A 23,469-nucleotide genomic window follows, 5' to 3' on the forward strand; every position below is an offset into this window, starting at 1 on the left:
CTTTCCATGAAAAGAGTAGCAGAATCTAATGCAATTTCCTATCCATTTTGAGATTGTCTGTTTTGAAATTGCTTTTCCTTGCACTCCTGTTGCATATGCTACCAGAAGCTGGTCTGCTTTTCTGCTGACCTTAGTTCTGTCCAGATAGTAGCGCAATTGTCTGTGCACATCCAAGGTGTGTAGTAGTCTTTCTCCCCTGTTCTGTGGGTTGGAGAAGAATGTAGGTAAATGAATAGCTTGGTTCAATGATACCCTGGAGACCACCTTTGGCATAAAAGTAGGATTAGTTCTCAGAGACACTCTGTCCTGATGGAAGATAAGGAAAGGCTGGACTGCCATTAATGCCTGTAGCTCAGATACCCTCCTTGCTGAAGTGATTGCTAGCAGGAATGCAGTTTTCCAAGATAAGTACTGTAAGTCTGCTGTTGCTGCTGGTTCAAAAGGGGGAAGTGTTAATTTTTCCAGCACAAAGTTGAGATCCCATGCAGGTAGAGGTGGTTTCCTTGGAGGCTTTACGTTCTTGATTCCTCTCAAGAACTGCCTGAGTAGAGGATGAGAGAAGACAGGCGGATCCATGTTGTACTCTGCTGAAATTGCTGATGCATGAATCTTAATGGAGGAGTAGGATAGGCCATTGTGGAACAGTTCTGCTAAGTATTCCAGGATGTGTGCTATGTTTGCCAATGAGACATTTTCTCCCTTTGCTGCACTCCAAATGAGGAATCTTTTCCATTTGGCTGAATATGTTTTCCTTGTGGAGGGTCTTCGAGCCTCCAGGATAATGTCCTTAACCCTCTGAGACAAATCTGGTTGATTTTGTTTTATGCAATATTCCAAGCAGTTAGCTGCAGTTTTCAAGTTTGGATGCAGGGTCTTGTAGTTGTTCTGAGTTAGAAGTAATGGACATAGAGGTAGAGGCCATGAGTGTGCCCGAGACATGCTTCTCAGTAGCGGGTACCAATGTTGTCTTGGCCAGTCTGGAGCTATCAGGATTACCTTTGGCTGTTCCTCTCTGATCTTCAGTAGGACTTTGTAAATCAAAGGAAGAGGTGGAAATGCATATGCTGTCAGGTTTTTCCAGCTGAAGGAAAGGGAGTCCACCCTCCAGGCAAGTGGGTGGTATACTCTTGAGCAGAATTTCTTCAATTGGTGGTTGTGTGGGGAGGCGAACAGGTCTATCTCTGGCATTCCCCATTTCATTGTAATGGTTTTGAAGATATCTGGATGCAGCATCCGTGGTAGTTCTGCTTAAGGTGTCTGCTAGTGAATTTTCTTTTCCTGGTACAAATCTGGCCTGCAGTTGAAAGTTGAGATCCAGGGCCAAATTCCACAGGTCCATTGCCATCCGGCATAGGGGGTATGAGTGTGTACCTCCCTGTTTGTTGATGTGCCACATCACTGTGGTATTGTCCGTCCTTATCAGCAGGTGACCTTGTTGGAGGAATGGTCTGAATGCCTGGATTGCATGGTTCACTGCCAGCATCTCCTTTAGATTTATGTGTAGATTCAGCTGGCTTTGGGACCATAGGCCTTGTATGCACTTGTCTTCCATGTGCGCCCCTCAGCCTAGGTCTGAGGCGTCCGTGGTGATGGTCTGGCTTGGATGTGGTTTGTGGAAAGGCAATCCACTGTTTATCTGACAGGCCTGAGCCCACCACAGGAATTCTTTTTTTCAGGCATGGGATAATTGGAATCTGGGCTTCTAGACTGTGCTTGTGTTGAGACCATACATTCCTTAGGTACCATTGCAACTTCCTCATATGCAACCTGGCATGTGGGATCAATATTATGCAGGATGCCATGTAACCCAGGGCTTGCAGGACTTTCCTTGCAGTAAGCTGAGTTTGTGTTGTTAATGCCATGAAATAGACTGGTAGTTGCTTTTGTTTTTCCTCTGTGAGAAAAGCCATCTGAGTTGTTGTATCCAGTTCTGTACCCAAAAATGTTATCCTTTGGGATGGTACTAGCCTTGACTTTTGAAAGTTGACTGTGTATCCCAAGGCTTGCAACAGTTGTATGACATTGGCCAAATCTTTTGTTAATTTTGTCTTGTTGTCCGCTTGTATTAGGCAGTCGTCCAGGTACGGGTAAATTTGAATTCCCTGAAACCTGCAATGAGCAATTACTGATGCCAGGCATTTCGTGAATACTCTGGGCGCAGTAGATAAGTCAAAGGGCAATACTGAGAATTGATAATGCTCTGATCCTGCAAGAAATCTGAGGTGTCTTCTGCAATCTGGTCATATAGGGATGTGCAGGTATGCCTCCTTGAGATCTAGAGTCACCAGCCAAGACTCCTTGCCCAACATGGGAAGAAGTTGCTGGAGGGTCAGCATTTTGAATTTTGGAACAATGAGGTATGTGTTCAGTGCGGACAAGTCGAGAATAGGTCTCCATTGATTTTCTTTTCTTGGTAGAAGGAATAGTCTGGAGTAAAATCCTTGGCCTTGTTCCATAGATGGTACCTTTTCTATTGCTCTCATCCTTAGTAAGTTGATGATTTGTTTTAGAGCCTCTGTTTTTTGGCTTGGTGGAAGGTTTGGCATTCCTCTCTTTTTTGGTAGAGTGTGGAAGTGAAACCTGTAGCCCTTGTCTATTGTTTGTAAAGTCCATTTGTCTCCTGTAATGCAATGCCAGTTGTCTGAAAATAAGGCTAGCTTTCCGCCCAAGGGTGCTTCCAGTTGTTCCCTGGTAGGCGGAATCAGAGCCAAGTCATTGTGTCTGTCCTGTGGAAGTAGTTGTAGTCGTAGCTGTGGCAGCACTTCTCTGGTTGGCAGGTTGCCACTGACGACCCCTGTAGGCACCCTAGATTGACCTCTGCCTCTTGGGCGTCTATTTCTGCCTCTCTGTGCTCTGGAGGTGTCTGGAAAGGACCAATTCTTCGAAGGCCAATTTCTGCTAAACCTCGGTGGTTGGACCTGCAAAAAATCCTTGACTGTTTGGACAGATTTTGCTTATTCTTCCACTTTCTTTAGAACCTCCTGTGCAGGGGAGCCAAACAAACTTTGTTTCTCCATAGGAGCATCTAGGAGTTTTGACTTAACATGGTCTGGTAAGGATTGCTCTTTTAACCAGGCATGCCTTCGAATCACTGCTCCAGTCATAGCTGATCTAAAAGAAGCCTCCAGTGCATCATAGCCACATTTTAAAAAATGATTACTGACCTGCTGAGAGTTATGTACCAAATCCTGAAGGGACGTAAGGTCTATAGGTTCAAGAGAGGACAGTTTTTTATTTAGCTGGTCTAACAAAAATTCCTGGTACTGAATCATGTGAAATTGACAGTTTAAGGCCCTGGCCGAAAGAGTAGCAGATGTATAAACCTTTTTACCCCATCTCTCTAATGCTCTAGATTCCCTTTCAGAGGGAAGAGGGTTTTTGGCAGAGGCAGCTGCAACACCTTTAGGGCCCTGAGAAATGGTTTCTGGGTCTGCAACATGAGCCTTATACAAGTGGTAGTGAGTGTCCGGGACCCTGTAATATCAGTCAGGTTTGGCAGGGGCCGGAGGGAGAGAATCAGGGGCAGTACTGGCATCATTATATGCCTCATCAACAACTGATAGTACAGGAGGTATGGCTAAAGGCCTATGCTGTGGTAAATGTAAAAAAGTCCTTAGCCTTTTCCTTGAATCTGAAAAATCCTGGCCCTGCCATTGGAAGTGTTCCCTCACAGAGTGTAGGGTTTCCCCAAAACAAAATTCTTCAGGAGGGGAAGCAGAAGGAATGGAGTCTTCTGCATCAGAATCCTCATAAGGTGAATATGGGCCTTCCTGATGGTCAGAAATATCTGAGCCATCAGAGGAATAGTCTGTAGAGAGAGGTTCAGGGGGTTCAGTCCTAGGCCTCTTATCTGGAGGAGGTTGAGAGGCCCTGTCTGGGTGAGGTTGGGATCCCCTGATCAAAGAAATAAGATCCTCAGCCAGGCTGAGAATCTGTGAACTAGAGGTAGGCCTGTGGGAGGGGGCTTTTGTAGGCAAAGTCTTAGAAATTTTGGCTGCTTTAGCCCTGGAAAAGGCCTTGATAGACATAGAAGCAGGAGGTCTAGCAGCCCCACGTGCAGGAGTAGAGATGTCTAAAGGAATAGTGTCGGACAAATCCTGGGTGCCTGCTTCTGCAGCAGTAATTTCTGTAACCGATTCAGCCATGGCCTGTGTGGCCTCGGTCATCGGTGGCATGTTTTCGGCCGAAGGGAGAACAGAGGACTCGGTTTCAGCCGAAACCGAGACACTCATGGTTGGCCTAACCGTGGTTTCAGCCGAAACCGCGGGCCGCGAGTGTCGGTCCTTTTCCTTGCGCTTTTTAGCTAATTGTGTAGTCGGAGTCTCCGACGGTATTTTATATGCAAAAGCGGGAACAAAAAACTCTTCGGCAAACTCCGACCGATGTCTAAGCGTCCGTCGGTTGAAGGAAGCACAGGCTAGACAAGCTGATACGTCGAGGTCTGGGCCTAAGCAAGGAAGGCAGTAAGAGTGGAAATCCTTATGAGGTATTTGTTTCCCACAAGTTAAACAATTATTTACTTTGTCTGACATCGGCTGAGGCAAGAAAGAGTCCCCAACGGGGTACTTAGCTTTTTTAGAAGTCTTCGGTAGTAGAAATCTCTGGATCTGACCGACCGGCACTTGCGAACAGCTTCTGCTTCGGGCACCGCGCGGCAAGAAAGACTGGGGAAAATGGCGTCGGCTGATGCCTTTATACCCCAGCAGCTGTGACGTCGGGTGAAGTGCGACATCAGCCGAGGCCAGACCCAGACTTTGGAATCCGGCCGACCGAAGGGCTGCCTGAGGCAGGACAACCCATATGTTAGGACTGCAGATGCATCCTTGAAGGACATCAGTCTTGGCCTTGACTTTTCGGAGGGGGAAAGACGGTGAATTTGAAGTACAAGATGCTGCACCCTTTCTACTGGAAGGTGAGCTAACACTACTGTGTATTTCTACGCCTATAAAAATCACAAATTGAGAGGGCAATAAGGCAGATTTTTCCCAATTTATAGTAATCCCCAACAGGGCACAAAGTTGAATAGTAACGTCCCTGGTCTGAAGATGTAGATGCCTGGTGGGGGCGGTCAGGAGCCAGTCGTCCAGATACGGAAACACCTGGAATCCTCGATGTCTCAGGTGAGCTGTCACTACTGCCATACACTTGGTGAACACCCTGGGGGCTGTGGTGAAACCAAAGGGCAGAACACGAAACTAGTAGTGACTGGCTCCCAGCCAGAAGCGTAGATGACTCCTTGATGCCCTGTCCATTTTTATGTGATAGTAAACATCTTGGAGGTCTGTTGAGTACATCCAAGTGTCTTTCCCTAGTACGGGAGTATAGACTGCAGTGTCACCATCCGGAACTTGTCCTTCTTTACGGATTTATTAATTTGCTGAAGTCCAAGATGGGCCTTCAGTCCCCTGTACGTTTTGGCACTAAAAAGAATCTGGAGTATGTTCCTAATCTTATTTGGTCTGCGAGGAGAGTTTGGATGACTCTTTTTGCCAGAAACCTGTTGACTTACACAGCTGCTTGATCCCTGTGATTGAATGGAACATCTGGGATCCTTTTGGGGACATGAGGTGGCAGAGAAAAGGGTATGGAATAACCTCTGGTGATAGTTCGTTGTACCCATCTGTCTTGAGTGATACTTAGCCAGACTTCCGGATACAAAGAAATGCAACCGCTGACCGGCTCCAGAGAAGCGCAGTTGGGCCCCACATCAGGAGCGCTGGTAGGGCCGGCCCCGAAATGAATCATGGCCTCCCTGGTTTTGCGGTCTGCCCCTGCCTCTAGAGCGACACCTACCATTTCCTCCTCCTCCTCTGCCTCTGAAGGAGGAGTCACCCTGTGCGTCCTGGAAAAACCTCTGGGACTTCTTAGAACCACATTTTACCACCTCTCTGACCCCTGGGATACGGTCTAGAGGGGACAGTAAAACATACTTCCATGGCAAAGAGTGTTTTCCCTTCTTGCTCGCACTGGGTGAGTGTGTCTTTTACCTTAGGTCCAAACAATGAAGAATCGTCAAAGGGGGCATTGGTAAAGGTAGACGAACGGTTCCACAAAATTACACAAGCACATCCTGGAATGCCTCCTTAGGGAAATTCCTGAACCCGCTGCTCTGTTCGCTCCATCGGCTGCATAAGAGATGAGCCTCATGGACGAGTTGACAATAGAATTCTAGGTGGACAACTGAGGAGACACCTTCTCAGGGACTCCCTCAGTGGATGCACCTTGTAGAGTCTCTCCTAACTCCTTAAGGAGATCTCTCTGAAGCCTCGTAAAGTGTGTTAGGTAGTTCAGCGATCTAAGAGTAAATGCCGCTAACAAAAAGATATGGTTCCCATATCTGTCCATCATTCGAGATTCTTTATTCGGCGGATGGACAGAAGAAGTCTCCTCTAGCTCCTTTTTAGTGGCCGCCGCCACCACCACCATGGCATCTATGGGAACACCCTTTGACAAAAATTCCTTCCCTTTGGGAGCTGACAAATTTATTTGGTCTCTTGGGGACTGGCTCCAAGGCATCAGGAGTATCAGACACCTTCCGACTAATGAGCTCTAACAGTTCGTCGAAGGGTGGAGACACCCAAGAGGCTGAAGGTTGAGACCCGAAAGCCTTCAGGTACACAGACTCCTCATCAGAAGGGGTGACAGTGGGCCAGCCATACCTCTTGTTTAAGGATCTCCAAGATGTCTACAAAGTAGACATCAGAGGATGACCTGGGGGACCATTCTGATTCCTCGAGGTCGGTGTCAGAAGTAAGAGACTCATCCTGGGAGTCTACATGCTTCCTCTTGCATGTCCTCTTCTGTGGAGGCTCCTCGGAAAGGATATTCCAGGGAGGTCTCGGAAGAATGGGGGCCACCAACTGGGGGCTTCTGAGGTTGCGGGTCTCTGCTGTCCAGAGAGGGAGTAGGTGCTGTACAGAAGTAGGTGCCCGTGGGAGAAGAATGTTGGTACCCCTGGTAGGAGCTGATGATCAGGACAGCACACTGCTCATCATCTCGAATGCTGACCTCTCTGGCTTCAAAGACCTCCCTGGCTCAGAGGAGACAGAGGATGCCATCGACTCTGAGACAGATGTAGGGTCCGAGCTCACCCTAGCCGATGCACAGAGAGGAAGGCTCGGAACTGAAGAGGTTCGGTTCCAGGCATCCCTGTCGGGGCCGACCAGAGAGCTTTGGCTCCTAGACACCACGGGTAGCACCAAAGGTGCCAGAGCGGAACTCTGCTCCGAAACAACCTCAAGAGGAGCTGGAACCGAGTGTTCCACCAGTGGTACCAAGCACTCTGGCTCCAAAAGACCAGCACAGCTCAGAGGAGGAATCACAGAAAGGGTAACGGACTCAAGTGGCCCTGGAACAGACTGGTTCAGAGACAACAATATTTTAGGCAAGGCAGATGACTTCAGGAGTCTCAGCACTACTCTCTCCACATCTTCTTCCGATAAGCTCCTGGAAGATCTGGAAGACAAGTGTGGGAGATCAGGATCTCTGTAGTATGGGTGACCTTAATGTAAGGGAGACTGGCATGGGGTCCGTAGACCGGCTCCGATGTCTGCTATCAGTGGTCGGCTCTGAACTGCCTGGTGCTGACACTGTAGCCATAGTAGTAGTACCCTCGATCGGCTTCGAACTCAGTGGAGCTGAGGAGGCAGCAGGTTTTTCAGTTTTAGAAATTTTGAGAGGCGGCTCCGATGCACCAGCCGGCACTGGGGAATGCCTCTTATAAGATTTTGATTTTTCCTTTTTAGATCCATGTGACTTAGAAGAGGAGGAAGAGTTAGCCAGACCTTCTTCAAAAGAGGGCTTAAGGAGACCTTTTAATATAAGTTTATTCTTTCTCTCCTGCAATACCCTGGCACTAAATGAGTGACAAAATAGGCATGTTTCCTGTAAATGGATGGCCCCAAGACAGTATACACAGTTACTGTGGCCATCCATTATAGACATCTTCTGTGAACATTTCACACACTTTTCAAAGCCAGAGGGCTTATTGATCCTTGACCTCCTTAGACATCTCACAGAAGATTAAGCCAATCAGACACGCAGAGAGAAGAAAGGGAAAGTGGGAGGACTAGGTCCTCTAACTTAAACGGGCCTAGCCCTGGTTAGAGAAGAAAGAGGAAAACCTAGGTCCTCCAACTAAAATGGAGCTAGAAGAGGAAAAGAATTAAAAAGACAATTTTAAACATTCTCACGCACACACACACCGGAGAAAAATACAATCTCTAATAAGTGAGAGAAACAGAACTAAGGTCAAAAACCTTGTTCTAACTGCAAATACAACTATGTGGAGAGCTATTTATTTTAAGCTAATAACACAGCTCAGAGAGAAAGCTTATCTAAATTTTACAAAATACTGCGCACAAAGTCTAAACTGCATGCAAAAGCGCCTACAACCACTAATTTCAACAATATGTAAACTATTAGAAATATATATAGCAAAGTCCAGTGATAAACTAACTGGCACACAGGATACCAATGAGAATGATACGGCCAATGGCCAACTGTTCTAAGAAAAGTTAACACAGGGAGAAACCCAGTAAATGCTTAACTATCTCACTACAAAACAACTCTAGTATAAGCTGTATAAAGCTATCTAAATATGAAAAACAGTAGAAATTAGCCAAAAAAAGCAGCAAAATGTGTTAGACTTAGCCACGGCCTAGCAGAAGCACATCCGAACTTGTCGACATGGCAAACGAGATCTGGGGATTGTACTGGTGCACCATGGGATACCTACCTAGCCATGAGCCAACTAGAAGACTTTGAGCTTGTAAAAAGGGCGAGTCAGAGCTGAGGATCTGCTGCGAACCCCATGTGTAAGAATGAAGGCGAGATAGGACTACAGAACATCTGTAATTGCTCATACACATCTACTCTCCACTTTCCTCTATGATTCCCCTCTATTTACAAATCTCAGCAAAACTGACCTTAATAAACATTTTAGCAGCTATAATCACATTGCTAGATTTGCTACCGATGCAGCCTACAGAACTCATCACTGTCGTATCCTAAATCTACTAGGATGGCTTGAACTGCCTAACCTACTTCAGGTTAGCCAACTAATAGTAGCACACAAGATCCTTTACAAACCAGATAATACACCCGTACTTAAAAACCTCATCACCCCCTACAGTAACCTTAGCGCACTTCGTTCATCTGAAAGACTAGTAGTTCAAACTCTCAAATCCAGTAACACAGCTAGTAAATCTCTACTTGCTAACTCTGTTGGCAAAACTTGGAATTCTCTTCATGCTACTCTTACATCTGAACTCTCTCTACCACAATTCAATAAAAGTGTGATTCAGTACTTTAAAAAAACGATGGCTATGTCCTTGTCCTAATCCAGACTAACTCTAACCATCACTCGTGTGCACATGGAGGACTCACTTTATTGTTTCTTAACTTATATATCCTATGATCTCCTTGGATCTACTACCAGGTTAGCCTACTAGGCATTCAATACCCTAGGTTAACCTACTAGGCATTCAAATACCCTATCATTCTTAAAAACACTGTCTAGAATTTTCCATCTGAGTAAAAATGTAATAATTTGTGTATATCTGTTTGTTGTGTTTGTTTACATGTGTAAAAATCCTTTTATTTGTGTTTTATTTTGTGTTTTAAACTATACAAATGTAACAGTTTGTTGAATGTCTTTTTGGAGCTTTTCTCCCCGGGCCTCCACTGAAAATGGACATATATCCAGTCGGACTATCCCGGTAAACAAATGTAAAAGAAATAAATAAATAAAAGGGTCCTATGTGTTTTAATACTTTTGAAAGACTGGGTGTATTGCTCTGAGACTATGTTATATGATAAATGCTTCAGCAATTTATTTGTTATTAATAGGAATGTGTTATCTGACCATGATAAATGCAGTTATTTTGGGTCTGGTATATGAATTATTAGGGCAGCAAGGGAGAGGAATACTCAGGAAAATATTTCCTAGACACTGATATACCACCATTTAAGGCAAGCAAGGTACCTACAATGTTACTTTGTTCTATATGTTTTTATGTTGCAAATTTCAACCCTTTGCAACCATGTGGGCTGTTACTAGATATAGGAGTAGAAGATATCTGATAGGTAAACACCTTCATACTAAAGGATGACTTACTTATTTTTGGGATATTAAAGGCTTGACTTAAACTAGCTAAGCTGCAGTGTATAACAGGATATTTATACTGACAAAAGGTAATGGCTGGAAGCTTTGCAGGACAAGCATTTGAAAGCACAAGTGCATTTTGCTTTAGGGAAGAGTTATTGGTCCCATCAGTGTAGATACTCATGTTGAAAGAAGGGAGAGTAACCAAGGGAAGATGCCTCCAGTGATTAGAAGTTGAGCAAACTGACTGGAGTACACGTTATACTAGTGTGAATTATTTTATTTATTTTTTTTTTTTTGAGTATGTGTGTGTTTATTTGCCACTAAGGACAACACAGTGGGTTTTCAGAGACCATAAGAGGAAGATGATGGCACTGAGTGACATATCTGTTTATGGGGTCTGGAATGCAGTCAACAGGTTCAAGGAGGTAAAGGCAGGCTTCAACAGTAGTGAGACTCTCTACAGTGGGAAGATTATGTATTGGCTGTATCTACACAACAATAAAATGCAGGAGACGTTGCAACACATTACTATGTTAGAACTCATTCAAGATGAAGAACTGACAACATAGAAGACACTGGAGCATGCTTATTTAGTTAAGGGGTATTGACACATGCTATGCTCTTTTCAGACCATGCACCCCCTACTGTCCCCTATGTCTTTACAGAGTAGTGATTATATGGAGAAGAACTGGTGTTTTCTGGTAGGGCACCTAAAGCAGGACAATTGTGCTAAGCAGTTCTAATAATCAGTAAACCAGAAGTTAGATGTTATCACTACCTCAGGGATGGTTTGTATTCACAAACACCATAAATTTATTCCAACATTTTATATAGATATCAGAACGAAACGTGAGACTTTATACTAAATGGAAGCAACTGAAAGGTCTGAAGAATATATACGTACAGCGTGGAGTAATTACATCAGGAGATAGAAACTCTTAGATGGTACACTGAACATTTGACAAATTACAATTCTACAGTGAAAAATGGAGTGAGAAATATTTTTATAATTAGAATAATTCACTCTTCACAAACACCGTAGGAAAGAGCTGGAACCATCTTCCTTCTAAACTTTCCAACCTTACTTCTACTCTACTTTATAAGAAGCATCTTAAACAATATCTTAAATCCCACTGGCTTTGCCCCTGCTCTAACCCTGACTGATATCTCTTGCCCATCCTGCTCTCAGAAAAAAAAAAAAAATTCTGTTTTTTTTTTTTGTTTCTACTCATGGTATTTTATTCTAGCCTAAATGTTTCTAAATAACTCTGCTTAACCCTATCTTTTAATGTATACACTGTATCAATTTTAATTTTAATTTTACTGCATTGTTGTAATTATTGCTGCTTGGAGCTTTTCTCCCCGGGCCTCTACTGAAAATGGACATGTATCCAGTTAGACTAGCCCGGTCAACAAATGTAAAATAAATAAATAAAAATAAATAAATAACCAAAGGACATTGGCATTTCTTTTAAAGAAAACAAATTACAGTGGGTTTGTGGAATTGGCCAATCAGAAGATAACCCGAGATCTGATGACAAATGTAGAAATCTTCACGGAACACTTATCAGTCACTCTAAGAGGCACAGATATGTTAGGACAGTATAAAGAAGAAACAAATGATTACTAGAACAGACTATAAAGTACAGTTGTGTACCTACCATAAATGTAGATGTTAGAGTGTATTCACTGTTGCAGTCATTACTCTTGGGTTATCCTGCTGGCAGGCTACCCACAGTCAGCCAAAATTCCAAAGTCTAGGTCCGGCATCGGTTGCTGTCACCTCTTCCCTGACGTCAGTGCGCCAGGGGTATAAAAGATGCAGCCGACACCATTTTCTTCAGTTTTTCTTGCCCCAGATGTCAGGTGCCCCAAATAGGTAAGCTGAAAAATATATAAATAAGAAATGCATGCACAAAAATAACATTTCCTTTATCTAAAAGCAAATACACCAAAAAGGTTGTATAGGATAGAGTAGTGCAGATATGTCCCAGTAAAGAGAAGGGGAATGGTGGGTGGGTAACCTGGACTGCAACAGTGAATACACTCGAACATCTACATTTATGGTAGGTACACAACTGTACTATGTTCATCGTGTTTCACTGTTGCAGTCATTACTCTTGGGTTGAATCCCAAAGCTGAGGAAGGGTGGCTGGGCTAAATTGGATTAGGAGAGGCTATGAGGCCCTGCAGAACTGCAGTGGCGAAGCCTGCTCTGGAGAGAGGCAAGTGGTAGCGCTTTGTAAAAGTGTGCACTGAACTCCAAGTTGCAGCCTCTAAGATTTCTTTGGTTGGTACTCCTCTGAGGAAGGCTGCTGAAGTGGCTGCTGCTCTGGTGGAATGAGGCCTAATGCCCTTAGGCACTGATTTGCCATGTTGAGAATAGCAGAAACGTATGCAATGGCCTATCCATTTAAAAACAGTCTGCTTTGAAATAGCCTTTCCTTGTGATCCTGCAGCATATGACACTAAAAGTTGCTCAGTCTTTCTGAAAGCTTTAGTTCTGTCCAAGTAGAAGAGTAACTGCCTGTGCATGTCCAAAGAATACAGAATTTTCTTACCCTTGTTCTGTGGATTTGGGTAAAAGGTAGGCAAGTGAATGGTTTGACTGGGGGCCACACTGGACACCACCTTAGGCATAAATGTAGGGTTTGTCCTCAGAGAAACCCTATCCTGATGAAAAATGATGAAAGGTTCCACAGCCATGAGTGCTAGTAACTCCGAGACTCGCCTTGCAGAGGTAATGGCTAGGAGCAGAGCTGTTTTCCAGGAAAAGAATTTAATTTCTGCTGTTGATGCTGGCTCGAAAGGAGGCAGTGTGAGTTTTTCCAAAACATAATTGAGGTCCCAGGCCGGAATTGTTGCTCTCCTTGGAGGCCTGATGTTTTTGGCCCCTCTGAGGTACTGCCCTATTAAAGGATGAGAAAAAATAGGTGGTTCACTATTGTAATGTGCAGAAATGGCAGAGGGATGAATCTTTATTGATGAGAAGGAAAGGCCTTTGTTCAGCATCTCAGTTAGGTACTGTAAAATCTGAGGAATATTTGGTGCAGACGTGACAATTCCTTGTTCCTGGTTCCAAGCACAGAATCTCTTCCATTTTTCTGCATAAGATTTTCTGGTACTAGGCCTCCTGGCCTCCAAGATAACATCCATAACAGCTTTTGAAAGAGGATTTTTCTGAATGGCTACAGTATTCGCCATGCTGCCAGATTTAAGGTCCTGAGTTGGCTGTGCAGGATCTGATTGTTTTGTTGGGTCAGCAAGTGAGAAGTTTGAGACAATATCCATGCTGGACCTTGAGACAAGCTCTTTAGGATTGGGTACCAGTGTTGGCGTGGCCAGTCTGGTGCAATCAGAATCATTTTTGGTTTCTCTTGTCTGACCTTGAGGAGTACTCTGGGAAGGAGAGGTAGTGGGGGAAAAGCATATACTTAGATTTTTCCAGCTGAATGACAGGGCGTCCCACTTTCCATGCTTGCTTGTGGTAAAACCTTGAGCAAAATCTTTACAATTGACAGTTGTGAGGGGAGTCAAATAGATCTATGTCTGGGTATCCCCATTTCCTTATTATCATCCTGAAGACTTGTGGATCCAGTTTCCATTTGTGGGGATCCATGAGGTTTCTGCTTAGTTCATCTGCCAGAGTATTTGTTTTTCCTGGCAGGAATTGTGCTTGCAGGCGAACTTAATAAGTCAATGCTGTGTCCCATAAGGTCATTGCTTGTCTGCAGAAGGGGTAGGAATGAGTACCTCCCTGCCTGTTTATGTACCACGTGACCATAGTGTTGTTTGTCTTTATCAGTAATTGTCCTGGATGAAGCAGGTCCTTGAAAGCTGTCAGGGCATTGTGAACAGTTAGCATCTCTTTTTGATTGATGTGACGATGCATCTGGGTTGCAGGCCATGCGCCCTGAATACACTTTCCTGCCATATGTGCCCCCCAGGCATAATCTGATGCATCCGTTGTCAGTGTTTGCCTGGCTGTGGGTAAACTGAATGGCAGACCCTTGTTGTGGTGACAGGCTTCTGCCCACCATCGAAACTCCTGTTGTAGGCAGGGAATGAGTGCAATTACTGTCTCCAGGCTGTGGCAATGTTGAGTCCAAACACTTTTCAGATACCATTGAAGTTTCCTCATATGCAGTTTGGCATATGGAATTAGTAGAATGCAGGATGCCATGAAACCCAAGGCCTGCAGGAATTTCCTTGCAGATAAGTGGGTTTTTGTTGCCAATTTGTTGAAGTAAGTAGCCAGTTGTTTTTGCTTGTCTGATGTGAGATAAGCCATCTGGGCAGTGGTATTTACGCTTGCACCCAGGAATATTATCTCTTGAGAGGGCACTAGTTTTGATTTCTTTTCGTTTACTGTGTACCCTAGGGCAATTAGTAATCTTTTCACAAACACCAGATGCTTTAGAAGAATGTCTTTGTCCTCTGCTTGAATTAGGCATTCATCCAAGTAGGGGTATATTTGGATTCCTTTTTGTCTGCAAAACGCAATTACTGGTGCCAGGCATTTTGTCAAGACCCTGGGCGAAGTAGATAAGCCAAAGGGCAGTGCAGAGAATTGATAATGCATTGAGCCAGCTATGAATCTGAGGTATCTTCTGCAAGACTGTCTGATTGGGACATGCAGGTATGCCTCTTTTAGGTTCAAAGTTATGAGCCAAGCCCTCTTGTCCAGCATGGGCAGTAGCTGCTGTAGAGTCAACATCTTGAATTTTGGGACTTCCAGAAACGTATTTAGTATAGACAGGTCCAGAATTGGTCTCCAGGTTTTGTCCTTCCTGGGTACTAGGAAAAGTCTGGAATAAAATCCTTGCCCCTGCTCTTGTTGTGGTACTTGCTGAATGGCCCTCATGTCCATGAGGGCTGCAATTTGCTTTTGTGTCTCTGCCCATTGATTGTGTGGCCGGTCTGGCATCCCCTTTGACCTTGGTAGAGTGTGAAAATGGAACCTGTAGCCTTGGGACACTATGTTCAAAACCCATTTGTCTTGGGTAACCATTTACCAATTTGATGAAAAAAATGCTAGTTTTCCCCCCAAGGGGGCTGTCAAAAGAAAACTGCTTGGAACTGGTAGAGGAAAGTCATTGGGACTGTTTCCTGTAAGGCTGTGATTTGTCTTCTCCACTTTTAGAAGTAGGAGCACCCCATTGTTTAGGCCTGTATGAGCCTTGGGGCTGAGATCTGCCTCTGGGACACCTGTATCTGCCTCTTTGTGGTCTGTCTGAGACTGGAAAGGACCAATTTTTAGAAGGCCAGTTCTTGCTAAACCTGGGTGGCTGTACCTGTAAGAAATCCTTGACTGTCTGCATGGATTTTGCTTTAGCCTCCATTTTTTCAACACCTCTTCTGCTTTAGTACCAAACAAAGTATCATGCTGTAATGGTGTATCTAATAATTTTGCTTTAACATGATCAGGCAGATTTTGTTCCTTTAACCAAGCATACCTTCTAGTAACAGAACCTGTAACTGCGGCTCTGCAAGAGGCCTCCAGTGAATTATAACCACATTGCAAAGTATGCTTTCCCACTTGTTCAGTTGCATGCAATAAATCCTGCAATTCTTTGTTCTCTGAACATTCAGTATTGGTCAACATTTTCTGCTTAAGTAGTGACATTAAATATTACTGCTATTTAAGCATATGAAATTGACAATTTATAGCCCTTATAGCCAGGGTGGCAGAAGTGTAAACTTTTTTCCCCCATCTGTCTAGAGCCCTAGAATCCCTATCAGAGGGAACAGGGCTTTTAGCTGTGGAAGCTTTAACCATCTTGGGACCCTGAGAAATAGTTTCTGGGTCAGCAGCGGGGTTTTTATATAGGAATTTCTGAGAATCCGGGACCCTGTAGTATCTGTCTGGCTTAGCCGGTGCAGGGGGTAAGGAATCAGGGGATAATCCGGACTCTGAGAATACATCATCTACAATGTCTAAAACAGGTGGAATAGCAAGGGGTCTGTGCTGAGGAAGAAGGAGGAAGTCTCTGAGCCTTTTCTTAGACTCAGAATAATCTTGGCTCTCCCAGTGGAAATGCTCCCTCATAGTATGCAGTGTTTCCCCAAAAGAATAGTCCTCAGGAGGAGAGGCTGAAGGAATGGATTCTTCAGCATCAGAATCCTCATAGGGAAGCATAGAGTAAGCCTGTTCAGAAGAGGAATCAGAGGAAATAGATACCTGATCAGAGGAATCATTGTCTGTCTCTTGCCTAGGCCTCTTATCAGGAGGGGGATGCAAGCCCCTGATTAAAGTAATTAGGTCTTCGGCCATTTTGAGCATCTGTTTTTTAGGCATGGAAGTCTGAATAGGAGAATGCTGTACTTGCTTCTTTGTCTTTAGAGCTGCTTTAGTCCTTGTCTTTGAAGCTGTGGATGGCTTAACAATATAGTTGTGTTGGTCTGAAGACACCCTCAGAAGCTGATGCCTGCTCAGCGGTTCCAGACCCATCTGAGGGAATGATTTCTGAGTGTCCAATACCTTGAGTTTCCAGAGGCCCAGTCGGCTCCACATGGGAGTCGGTAGCGGGTGCCAGGGGCTGCGAAAGTGCCTCACTGAGAACCGGCGACTGGCCTAGAAGAGGCTTCGCCGTTGGTTTTGGACCTCGGATGCCTATCCTTGTCCTTGCACTTTTTGTAAACTCCAGTTGTCGGCTGTTCTGCCAGAATTATATAATTAAATCTTCGGCCAAAGTAATGAAAAGCAAAAGAACCGATGCTTTATAGTGCTTTGGTTGAATCTAGCACAAAACTGACAGCTAGCTACGTTGTGATCAGGGCCTAGGCAAGGAATACAGTAAGAATGTAAATCCTTATGAGGTATTTGCTTCCCACAAGAAATACAATTGCTAACTTTTTCTGACATCGGCCTGGAGCAAGAAAAAAGTTTCCCCAACAGGGTACTTAGCTTTTAATGAAGACTTTGGTTCTGAAATTCAACTTTAAAAATCTCAGGAGTCGGCCGACCGGCACTTGCAAACTGCTTTTGCTTCGGGCACAGTGCGGCAAGAAAGACTGGAGAAAATGGCGTCGGCTGCATCTTTTATACCCCTGGCGCACTGATGTCAGGGAAGAGGCGACAGCAACCGACGCCGGACCTAGACTTTGGAATTCTGGCCGACTGCGGGTAGCCTGCCAGCAGGATAACCCAAGAGTAATGACTGCAACAGTGAAACACGATGAACATCTGAATAAAATCCCACATGAGCATGTAATCTACTAATGAGGCTAATTATTCAGGAGGAATTTTTGGAGGTTATGGCAGAGAAAGCAGGTGGGGAATTTGTATTGATGGTACTGAAACAGAGGCATGAAGATTTGTTCCATGAGTGCTGAAGGTGTTTAACAAGGTAATTCAGGAGGGTGAGGTTCCTTCCTCAAACAAGCAGGTACTGGTTGTGATTCTACCCAAAAAAGAAAATGATGGGATGGTGTTGTCTTCTCACTGACCACATGAAATATTACAATCATGATTATAAGTTGATTGCGGCCATTTTGGCAACCTGTATGGCACAATGGCTACCACAAGTCATACATTTATATTTTGGATTTGATGTGGACAGATAAACCTCTGGTAATCCTTTGGAAATTAAAGTACTTGTACAGACTGTCCAGAGTGAAATCAAAAGTTTAATGTCAGTGAATGGCGCGACACAAGACTTGGCAAAAAGGGCATTAATTATAAGTACACAATAAATGGTTAAATAAAAAATGGTATCACTGAATACCAATGAACAATGTTAAACAAGAAACAAACTCTGAGCAGTGTGCTTCTAATAAAAGGTTCACAGTTAAGTACTAGGCTAGCTGCCCTTCTGGGCCACTTTAAGCCCAGGCAAATTCATTTTCAAAGGTGAGAATTAAACCCTGTACTTTGTGACTGTGAAGTAAACACCTTAATCATTGCACAAAGCCCAAAACCAAAAAAGTCAGAAAAGCATATTTTGTAGTCCATTTAATTCTAAAGGGCATGAGGCCACTGTAACTACTTTATACCTCAATGTTTCAACACATCACTACATGTAATGGGCAAGTTGCAGGTGTTCACTCATTAAAAAAAAAAAAAAAATCACGGGGTTGGAAAACTTCAACTAGTCAGAAAGGCTTGAAGAACTGTCACTATACTCTGTCTCTTGTAGTTTACAAACAGATTATTTCTGCCTGGACTGCGAAGTAATGTCTTATCTGGTTCTATTTTTGTTATTTGAAAGTCTTTGCCTGGAATGAATCACTGAGGAAACCAACACAAGATCAAGGAATCTAGTATTAAAAGCCAAATATCAATAACAGAAATAAATGCGACAGATGCATTACACAATATTTTCCCAAGATTATGGAACAGGCTTCTGAACTCTCATATATAAATACAAATGTTGCACCACACATACATCGAGAGAAATACAGACACACACACACTTACTTATACATCAACAAGAATTTGTAACCAAGCTTTCTGAAGGGCAGAAGGCCCTTAACTTAACGAGTGAACTTGTGTCCTATGCTGGTTAAAATTAAATGAAAGACAAAGCTGTGACCAAAGTCTGTATCAATATGTCTCTCCCTGGGAAGAAAAATGAATCGTACACAAGAAGGGATTGTTTTTTTCACTGGGATATCCTGATCTTGCCCTATTAACCTTCAGTCTGAAATCTTCTGAAGGTCAAGTATTTTTATAATATTTTCTAGGGTAGTCAAAATGTATGCGGCAATTCTGTGTGGAGCATCAATGTTGTCAAAGTAAACTGGATACATTTTTTGCTGAATAAATATCAAGTGCCCCACTTTAGCAAATTGTGGCATCTGTGTTGTCAAACTCACACCTGCACTGCAGCAATTCTCCTTAGTGACAGTGTTATCCGTGTTTAATATGTGTGCTTCAAGAAAGTGTTGTTTATGGGAGAATCAAGAAGGTATATTCAGAGAATGGCGAAAAGAAGGAAAATATGTTTAGAAAGGTGTTCAGTGCAGTGGGCAAATCTCTCTTCCCCTACACTGCAGCAGCATTAAAGTTTTAAAGTGTATGAGAATATTAAGTGAAACAGAGAAGGACATCTCTCTCAGCCTAGAAGGGCTTTTGCTTCCCCCAGAGAAAATACTATTTTCTGTACTTAAGTTAGGCAGTATACTGTTAGGTTAGGATTCAAAGAGTATTTTTGACAATTTTCTTTTCCCTGAAGTTATTACACTATGAGGTTTGCTCAGTCGTATTAGACTCATTCTCTGGTGGGACCAATGCCAGTGGCATTTTCACTTCCATCTACAGCATGGTTTGCAATAGAAACCTTTAACCAAGCCACTGCTGGCCAAGAAGAAAGACTTACCTATTTTTTGTTTGTTCGTTCATATCCATTCTCTTTCTCCATAGTTTTTGATGCTTGTAGTCAAGCGAAATGAAAACACATGATGGAAACTAGGAAATATTCAGTAACTTTGAAATTTTCTTCAAGAGTAAAGCTAGTAATGCTTTCAACTATCTAATATCGTTTTATTATAACTGTGAAAACTTTTTATATACAAACAATTTTACATTATGAGCAACAATCACTACTTGAAATCAATACAAGTAGAATAAATGCTCTGAATCTTTAGGTGTGATCCGTCAATTACAATAATTAAACCTCTGTGGGAAAAGTAATTCAATTACGTCTAAAATCTGAAAGGGTTTATACAATTTGGTGAATTCCATTAAATTGTTGAGATGCAAGTTTTCTTACTCACTGACTGAAGAAATCAAAGTCAAACTTCCAGCAGCAAGCACTGAGTTAAGTAGTTGCCAGCAGACCATACAGAGTGTACAACACAGCATGGACTCATGCACCATGATAAGACTACAAGAAAAAAAATGTTCAAAACCAAAAATCCAGTGTTTTGTAGGGGGAATGAACCCAACCAGAGATTACTGTCCAAAATGACTATTCATAATTAAATATTTTACACTGGTTCTTGAGGAGTCAATATTTAAACCACAAACAGTTCAGACTACTGACTGTAAAGGACATCCAGAACAAAGCTCTTATTTTTTGCAAGTCTCTTGATTATAAATGTAAGGTGATTAAGAAATGGACAGCTTATAACAAATTCACAACTGAATCCAAGTATAAAACTAACTAATACCAATTTAAGAATGTCCCTTCAGTCGTCCAGATGAACCAGTGAACAAGCGTGTTGAATCGATTTTTGTTCTCCTCAAAAATCTCCAGAAAATAAAAAAAATCAAGTTTTATGTTTGCAGATTACCAAACTACAATTGTTTATTTTGAATCGTGTGGTATACACATGACAAAGGTATACCAATGTAATTCAGTTTAGCACACTTGATGAGCTCCTTTAACAAGTACCTACTTTAAGCAATTTGCAGGTCATGATATGAGGCACAGTTATAATTACATCATGTAACAATGCCAATACAATCTAAAACATGCAGGCAGTGGTGCAGAAGCAATTGAGCAGGGTCCATTTTCACCATACTCCAACGTACTTACTTACTCCTTGTGTAACAGAAAGATTACTACCAAAAAGCTTCTCACTTAACACGGCGTGCATTTGGTAGCCAGTGTATCAAATAGTTGCAAAAGGAATAAAGAACCTCTCAAGGCATAGCCCACTTTAGGTGTTGCACACTGCCTGCCAGATAGGAAGAGAAGGCTACTGGTGAATACAAAGAATGGAAAAACAGTGTTTGGACTGTGCTGCCCCTATGAGTGAAAGAACAGAGCAGGAAAGTTGGATTTGGTCGGATGGTGATATCACATTTAAGTGCGAGTACAGACAAAAAGGGCAATAAAGTGCTAAACACCAAAAACAGAAAATGCAAAGTTTGTGAGTTTCTCAACACACAAGATCATACTGAATGAAAACAGTTTTTAAATCAGCAACTTACCTGACACTAATACATTCCCAAGAAGGCTTGACATGGAAAAGAATCAATCTCTTGCTGTCATCTGTTAGTGCAAAATACGTTCCAGAAGCAGAAAAGGCAAAAGCTAAAATGTTATCACTTCCTTTGTCTTCCGATTCATTCGCTCTTGAAAAATAAATATATAGCAAAATTACATGTATAAAACAAGATTACACGCTTACAAAACAAATGAATTTTCCTGCAGAAGGCTTAGTTTTAAAAATTCCTCATATTGAAACCAGCAGTGCCTTATTTTACCAAGAAAATGTAAAACATTTTAAGATCTACTTATGTCTGTACAACGCAGTTAAAACTTTCCACCTACCATTTTTAACAATTTTAAAATATTATATATCATACCTACTAAAAAAGTGCAACCAAATTTTAAGGAATAGGGATAAATGAGTTTTTCTATTTAGCATTTAATAAAGCAGAGGACTAGGGCTCTGAGCTGTTAATGAGCTATTACCTGTGGTGCACAGTTTGACTCCCTCAACCTTAGTTTGCCTCTTGCGTGACCTTCAGCAAGTCACTTAACCTGACAGTGTTCTGCAAAAACTGGAAATTTTGGCTAGGCTCCTTAACAGTATCGTGGACTGCATGCACTTACTAACCTGCAGCCAAGCAAAGGAAGATCTAATAAAAATTCTTAGACTGTCAGAAAGCAAAGTCATTGAGTTAATACTCCTGAAATGACAGCAGTATGGGGTAACTGCAAAGTGACAAAATTACAACAGACAGAAATACAAGAAAATGAGTTTCAAAAGGAAGTAAACGTATTTTGACAGGCAATGCAAATGCTATTCAGCTTTCTGCTGCTCATTCGTGACAAGTCATGAGGCAAAATGGTCTAAATGTGAAACATCACCAAATAGGAAGAATAAGTTAGCAGTTCATGAATATTTACAATGGCTGTTGAGAATGACTGCTGATAACCAAACTTACAATAGTTGCAATATATGGTTCATAGATTCATAGGTGTGTACTAGGCTAATGGCCCTGGAGCCTTTACAAGCCTAGCCCACAGAAGTGCCCTGGCATGTGCCGCCCGACGTTAGTTCCGAGTGCCTCTATCAAGTACAGCAACTGGAGTGATCCCTGGGGTGAACTTTCTATTACCCATCCACTCATCAAGATTTCTCTTGAAAAGGGAGAGCGAGGTGCTCTGCTTTTCATGTATGGGAAGTCTATTCCAGAGCATGGGCAGTCTCTGGGTAAGAAACCTGTCCCCTCCAGCATGGTCTGTTGATTCTGGTAAGGAGGTTGAGGTCTCTGGAGCGTGTGGTGCAGAGGGATTGGGATTTCTTTAGATGTAACATTTCTAACAGAGCTGGGTCAGATATGGCTTGGTAAGTCAAGCAGAGATCGCCTCTAAGGAGGCGATATGAGACAGAGAATAGTTGGAGTTTTTTTGAGTCTCTCTGTATAAGACAAGTGCTTAAGGCCTAGGATCCTCTTAGTGAGGTACTTTTGTGGCCTCTCCAGTTGTTGCAGGTGTGAGGTACATGCCAAAAGGGGCATTATATTCTATGATTGGTCTAATGAGGGAAAAGTACAGAGAGACGATGACCACTTTTCTTCCTGGATGCAAAACCCTTGGTAATAAGATGTGCCACATAGAAGGACTTTCTGACCACAGTGGCAATGTGGTAGTCGAAAGAGAGGTTGCTGTCAACCTGCGTCCCCAAATCTCTTATAACGCCGTCAGTGGGCTCCTATCAATGTAGTAATTAGTGGGAAAGTACAGTTGTGTACACTTACCATAAATGTAGATGTTCAACGCCATTACACCAGTTTTTCTTGCCCCAGATGTCAGGTGCCCCCATAATAGGAAGCAATTAAATGGTTTGGTAAAACCCCCATCAAAAAGCAAACACACATGAAAAAATAGACATACCAACCATAAGGAGAGGCAGAAGCCAAGAGAAGTCAGGGGGCTGGAGGGAGGGTAACCAGGACTGCAACAGTGAATACACTCTAACATCTACATTTATGGTAAGTGTACACAACTGTACTATGTTTTTCATGTTTCACTGTTGCAGTCATCACATTTGGGTTGACTCCCAAAGCTAAGGAAGGGTGGAGGAATTTAAAGAGCATTAGGGCCAGCTATTAATCCCTGCAAGACTCGGCTATTAATCCCTGCAAGACTGCAGTGGCAAATCCAGCTCTGGATTTAGAAAAGATAAGCAAGTGGGAATGCTTGGTGAAGGTATGTACAGAGCTCCTGGAAGCAGCTTCTAGGATGTCTCTTGGTAGGGACCCCTCTGAGAAATGCCGCAGAGGTAGATGCAGCCCTGGTGGAATGTGATCTTATCCCCTGTGGGGTAGGTTTTCCATGCTGCTTGTAGCAGAAATGAATGCAATGGGCTATCCATTTGGAAATGGTTTGCTTTGAAATGGCCTTCCCCTCTGCCCCTGCAGCAAAGCTAACTAGCAGCTGCTCAGATTTTCTGGTAGGCTT

General features: G+C 43.0%; 1 protein-coding gene across 1 annotated transcript in view; it reads right to left on the reverse strand.

Moving 5' to 3' along the window:
• The window catches only part of WDR4 (WD repeat domain 4), a 468,232-nt gene that overhangs the window by 344,907 nt on the left and 99,856 nt on the right, over nt 1-23,469 (reverse strand). The window contains exon 3 of the mRNA XM_044072230.1: nt 20,988-21,131. Coding sequence (XP_043928165.1) covers nt 20,988-21,131 — 144 coding nt within the window. The remainder of the gene's footprint in view (nt 1-20,987; nt 21,132-23,469) is intronic.

Source organism: Protopterus annectens, chromosome 5.part0 (genome assembly GCF_019279795.1).
Source record: "Protopterus annectens isolate FY-2018-M chromosome 5.part0, PAN1.0, whole genome shotgun sequence".
Classification (NCBI taxonomy): Eukaryota; Metazoa; Chordata; order Ceratodontiformes; family Protopteridae; genus Protopterus; species Protopterus annectens.